This window comes from Myotis lucifugus, unplaced genomic scaffold, assembly GCF_000147115.1.
Source record: "Myotis lucifugus unplaced genomic scaffold, Myoluc2.0 scaffold_138, whole genome shotgun sequence".
Classification (NCBI taxonomy): domain Eukaryota; kingdom Metazoa; phylum Chordata; class Mammalia; order Chiroptera; family Vespertilionidae; genus Myotis; species Myotis lucifugus.
In genome coordinates this window covers 1,937,944-1,944,172 of record NW_005871186.1, presented here as the reverse complement: position 1 = coordinate 1,944,172, position 6,229 = coordinate 1,937,944, and the positions used below count along the sequence as shown (strand labels likewise).

The 6,229-nt window shown below is 40.4% G+C and overlaps 1 protein-coding gene across 1 annotated transcript; it reads left to right on the top strand.

Annotated features, from left to right (window-relative positions):
• The first annotated feature begins 1,514 nt into the window (after positions 1-1,514).
• On the top strand, positions 1,515-2,477 carry LOC102426723 (olfactory receptor 51I2-like). Its single transcript, XM_006094526.1, has one exon. It carries the CDS (start codon positions 1,515-1,517, stop codon positions 2,475-2,477), a length of 963 nt encoding a protein of 320 aa, XP_006094588.1.
• Positions 2,478-6,229: the final 3,752 nt, after the last annotated feature.

Here is a 6,229-nt window from a genome sequence, read left to right as displayed (position 1 = left end):
CAGGCAGTATAAGATTTCAAAGTGTTTAAGACAAATAGACCTTAATTCTGATTTTGAATTTTCAAACAAACAACCAAAAATGAGAAGTCTAATATCTGGAACATGAGAGATATTCAATGATTGATAAATTAATAAATGTATTATCCCAGCATCAAACACTAAAATTAGAACAGATCCCACTGATCACTACAGGTGCCTGCATTTATGTCTTTGATTCATGTTTTCAGTTGGTGTCTGTAGAAATTCTAACTTTGGGTCCTTGGCCCTGCAGCTGTGGACCTCCAGCTAGAGCAGATGTCAGTGCTGAGTGATTTACAGGGATGCACATTCAAGGGCAAGTCAAGGCCTCAATTGAGTATGGGAAGGGGCTGAACAAAGCGTTTGCTGGTATTGTAAAGGTTGTGGGGAATGCTAAATAAATGGAGTGAGGGGTGATTCCTAAAAAGGTAATGTGTAGCCTGGGTAACACTGGCATCCAGTGACCCTGGCTGATATTCTCTGGGCAAGGCATATTTAGACAACTTTTTTTTTAAAATTTGTATTTATTGATTTGAGAAAGAGAGAGCCACTATGAGGGGGGAGGACAGTGATCTGTTTTTTCACTTATTTATGCACTAATTGGTTGCTTCTTGTATGAGTCCTTAACAGGGAATCAAACCTTGGTGTATCAGAGAGCTACCCAGCTAGGGCTGAACCCATATATTTAAGTGTCCTCAGTGACCTGGGGAAAATCAACTGTCTCTTCATTTACCGAAACTTACCTAGTACTTATTCTCATTTTCATCCTGGGACTTTATCATTACTGGGACTTGATTAAAAGAGAATGTCCTAGGATTTGTACTCAGACCCCTCAAACACAAAAAGATCTGAAGTTCTAATAAACTGGTCCAAGGAAAAGCTCTCACCCTATGGTGGGATACATAATTTCTCTCCTTTCACATTAGCTGAAATATTTCCCGTCTCTATCAGCAAGGTAATTGTAAGACAACAGTGAGAAAACTATGTGAAAGCACTTAGAAACACTGCAAAATGCAGTCTTAATAAAATAACAGTAACGACCAAGACAAAGACTATGATGATGATGAAGATGATGATGATGATGATGATAATGATGATGGTGTTAATGATTATTAAACAGTACTATATATATTAAAGTATATTAATAAACATCACTTTATTTAATGAAGACTCTGTGTAGTAAGGTGAAAATAGCATAGAACTTATATTTAGAAACAACTAAATTCTAAATCCATTTCAGTCACTTATATTCTGGTAAGCATGAAGAAGTTAAACTACCCCCTACATTTTATATTTGTTTTGAGGACCTATTCGCTAATGTTTGCATATTTTTATAACTACTTATAATACAAAGTAAGAACTGAGAAATGGGAAATAATTCATTCAAAAGCCTATACAGCATAAATAAATGTTTTCCTAATGACAGGTGCCCTGTCTTTTCTCTGCCCAGATTGAAGAGTTCACATCTTTCTGGAGACCTCTTCTGCCTTCCAAGGATGCTCTCTTCCCAATCCTATGTCAACATCTCCTTCTTCCAACCAGCTTTCTTCCTGATGATTGGCATCCCAGGGCTGGAGGCCATTCATGGCTGGATCTCCATTCCCTTCTCCTGCATGTACACTGCGGCCCTCACTGGAAACTGCCTCATCCTCCTGGCTGTGAGGAGGACTCCCAGCCTGCACCAGCCCATGTACTACTTCCTGTCCATGCTGGCCCTCACTGATGTGGGTCTCACCTTGTCCACAATGCCCACCACCCTGGCTGTGCTCTGGTTTGACCATCGTCTCATCGCCTTCAATGCCTGCCTGGTGCAGATGTTCTTCCTCCACTCCTTCTCTGTGGTGGAGTCCTCGGTGCTCCTGGCCATGTCATTTGACCGCTTTGTGGCCATCTCCAACCCCCTGCACTATGCAGCTGTCCTCACAAACAATGTCATCATCAGAATTGGACTGGCTGTTGTGGCCCGTGCTACGTTCTCTCTCTTCCCATTGCCATTCCTGCTTAAACGTTTGAACTTCTGCCCTAACAAGATCCTCTTATCTCACTCATTCTGTTTTCATCCTGATATAATGAGAAGAGCCTGTGCTGATATCACCATCAACATCTGCTATGGACTTTTTGTGGTTGTGTCCACTGGGGGCATAGACTCCCTGCTCATCATCCTGTCCTACACTCTCATCCTGTGCACAGTCCTTGGGCTGGCCTCTCCCCGGGAGCGCATCCGGGCCCTCAACACCTGTGTCTCACACATCCTTGCTGTCTTTGTCTTCTTCATCCCAGGCATCACCATGTCCATGATCCATCGTTTTGGAAGGCACCTGCCTCACATTGTACATGCCCTGGTTGCCTATGTGTACCTGATGGTGCCCCCTGTGCTCAACCCCATCATCTACAGTGTGAAATCCAAGCCCATCAGGGAGGCCATGCTCAGAGTGCTGAGGGGAAAGGGCCAAGGCTGATGAAACTATGAAATACAACAGGGTTGGGTACCATCAAAGACACTTGCTATAGCCTCACAGAAACCTGCTACCCTTGGCGATCACTGAAAGTTCCTAGACTATGCTAATACAGTGGGAAGACCATCAGGCTTCTTCCTATTACAAATTTATGTTCACCATTTGGTTTGTACTGGAAGCAGTGCCAAGATTAAAAACTGAGAAATATGCCTTGGCCGGTTTGGCTCAGTGGATAGAGCGTCAGCCTGCAGACTCAAGGGTCCCAGGTTTGATTCCGGTCAAGGGCATGTACCTTGGTTGCAGGCACATCCCCAGTAGGGAGTGTGCAGGAGGTGGCTGATCGATGTTTCTCTCTCATTGATGTTTCTAACTCTGTATCCCTCTCCCTTCCTCTCTGTAAAAAATCAATAAAATATAAAAAAAATAAACAAATAAAATAAAAACTGAGAAATATATAAAATGTGGTCTTCTCCAGAAACTCACAATTTTGTGCCAGGATAAATACATGTATATACACAACTAGAATACAGATTTATAAGTATCATAATAAAGTTCTTTGCGAGAAATTACTAAAGACTGCAAATTAGTAGTTGCCAGATCTTGCCTAGAAAGATTGGACAAACCTCTACAAGGAAGAGGATGCTTTTCATTTCATCTTGGAAAAAAATGTAGGGTGGTGTGTTTTTTTCCCTAGGCAACATAGGCATTGAGTAAAAAAGAGAAAAAAGTAGGGGGGGGGGAATGAGATATATAAAAAAAGGCTCAATATTTTGAAAAAGTACATGTGTTTGTGGAAAGATGAGCATTTCTGCACTTCTTTACATCTCTACCACTTGTTATATCTTAACCATTATGACTGCGGCATAGGGTTTAAAGAGGGAGTGGTAGGGGATGAAGTCAGAAAGATAGATTTAAAAGACTGCTGAGTGATGTTTCTCTCTCATCGATGTTTCTAACTCTCTATCCCTCTCCCTTCCTCTCTGTAAAAAACCAATAAAATATATTATTTAAAAAAAACAACCTTGATGATGATAGTAAAAGTTCTTTTGGCAGTTCCACCAAGGCCGTGGTTATATCGGAGCATTGGGAGAGCTAGATGAGAGAGGCATAAGTGGAGATAAGTTACAGCTAACTTCTCTTGAGATTTTTTGAAAGGGAAGAGATAAAAGAGGAGTATAGTATCTTGGCGGGATTATACTTGTCATTGTCATTTTTAATATGGAAGAGACTGGAATATAATAAATGCTAAGAATGACTGAGATAGTGAGGTTGAATATCTAATAGGGAGAAGGAACAATAATGTAAGTTTCCTGAGAAGGTGAGAAGGTATTGACCCAGAGTAAATTAAAAAAGAAAATCTATATGAGACCCAGCTTGATTAAGACCTTTGATAATTATATTAATGTAAATAAATATCTGCTTCTTTGATAAATTTATACATCCAGTATTTTATCTAAAAGGATAAAAAGCAGTCTTACCTCAGCTCCTTACTTTCCAGGTTTTATTTCCTTTAGTTTTTAATCTGTTTATTCAATAACTATTTCGTGTTGTTACAAGGCTAGGCTACTTAAGGACAACAAAAGCATGTACAAAGTCTTGACACATTAGTATTTTATTTTTTATTTATTCAACTGCCTCGTGTAAATATGGGTTGATGGAGGGTGGCAGGTACGAAGGATCTGTTTCTACATAATTTTTAGGAACCCAGGCTGCTTGTGGTTTACCATGTGCAACTCATGGCTTCCCAAGTCACATTTGATGTCAATGTGGAAGATTGAACATGGGAAGATTTTTGAGCGTGGCAGAGAAGTGGCACATGTCACTTCCACTCACACTGAAAGTAACGGCTAGCATTTAATCATACCCATCTCAAAAGAGGCTGAGAAATGCTTAGCTTTGTGTCCACAATGGGGAGGAATTAGGTTTGGTGAATGGAGAAGACATGTTTATAAAACAGTTCATAAACTGTTTTATAAACAGATAAAACCTACAAAAAATGAACAAGTGACTTATAGACAGATTGAACATTCAGATTTCTTCAGGATTCAAAAAGGTCCAAGTGGCTGAGATGGTAGGGCCGGAGGCAGGAATATACAAACAAAAGAAATGGGGAAGGTAAAAGGATGCTTGTGTAAAAGGCATATGATGAAGGTCTTTGTCCAGAACCTACCCTAACTTCCAGCCAAATTTCCTAAAAAGAAGCAGCCTCTTCCTCTCATTCTAGTTCTTAACTCCGGGCCCTTCCAGGTAACCCAATGTGTGTGTGTGTGTGTGTGTGTGTGTGTGTGTGTGTGTGTGTGTGTTTGTGTGTATTTACACTCACAAAATGTTTAAGTGGTTTAGGATAAAATCTATGAAATGTTATCCAGAGCATATTAAGTACCATAGACATGAAATCCCTACTTAAATCTGAAATAATGAATTTGACATCTCTATATTTATCTGCTTATTATTCATCTATCTATGTCTCCAATAGCATTTCAAGTATAAAACAGACACACACATTTAGCATATGCCCCTACAGAAGCATGCATGCAAACACTTAATAAAAATCTGAAAAAATAAACACCAAAATGCTAATAATTATTTTCTTTTAAGGTGACAAGTTTATTGGAGTTTTTTTTATTATAATTACAATCATATTGTTACTTTTTTAATATTTTCACATGTCTAAGATTTATATTTATAGTAATCATGTGTTGATTTCCTAATAAGAAAAGATGATATGTCGTTCTCTGTCTTTCATTCTGTCTCTTTCTCTCAGTCCCAAGTCCCAGTTGTCTGGACTCTGCTGGGCAATGGGCTAATCCTTCATTCCCTCCAAATGAAGCCTGCAATGACTCAAGTTTATGCTCCTAGTTCTGCTGGCCACCACTCACCTGGGTGTATCATATTCCATACTATTCACAACTCTCGTCTTCTGGATTCCAGTGGAAGAAATCAGATATGCTCACTCCATATCCTCTCTACTAAGAAATCTTGTGCTAAGAAAAGTCTGGCTGGCCCTGTGCCATGTTCTCCGCTATACTACCTGCTTCTCACATTTAGCTACTTCTCTTTGAGCACTCCCCCTATGGGTAGTGGTCTCATTTCTGCCCTGTTTATTCCTATTGCACTCCTGTGGAGCCCATAACCCCTCTTTCCCATTCAGCTTCCTTCTGGAAATGCTATGCTACCTAGCTTGTGGGGGTCCTGGGATCGCTAGGACCACATTTATGCTAAGTACAGCTGGCAAGAGTACAGGCTTTATTGGTCTCTCCTGTAGATTTGTTCTCCAAGCATTGGTGTTGTGTGCTTCCCCTGTAAGGCAGCTCAGAGCTCTGGGGATGTAGTTGTCCACCTATATGCTCTACTCTGTTTCTGTGGACCCACGCTTGCCTTAGCCTTGCTTCATGGCCAGCCCCATGGGCTTCCTCAGTTTCATGATGTGTCGTGCTCTTGATTCCCTGGTCTGTGGTAGACCTCCTATTTCTCCCATGAGCTTCAAGGTGTTTTCTGATGCATCTCTTTATGAAGTGCCTCTCCAGATACCCAGCGAATGCCTCCACTGCTAATCATGCTATTTCTCAAATTAACTACTGATTAGGAATTACCCAAACACACTCCTGCTGCTACTTCACAAGTTCAGTGGTAAATGGACCAGAAACTATTGAGATTAAAGCCACCAACAATATTAATGGGGAATTTCTAAATACAATACTGGATGAGTAAGAAAGGAAATTAAATACCTCCCCTAGAAAATGCAAGACTATGGA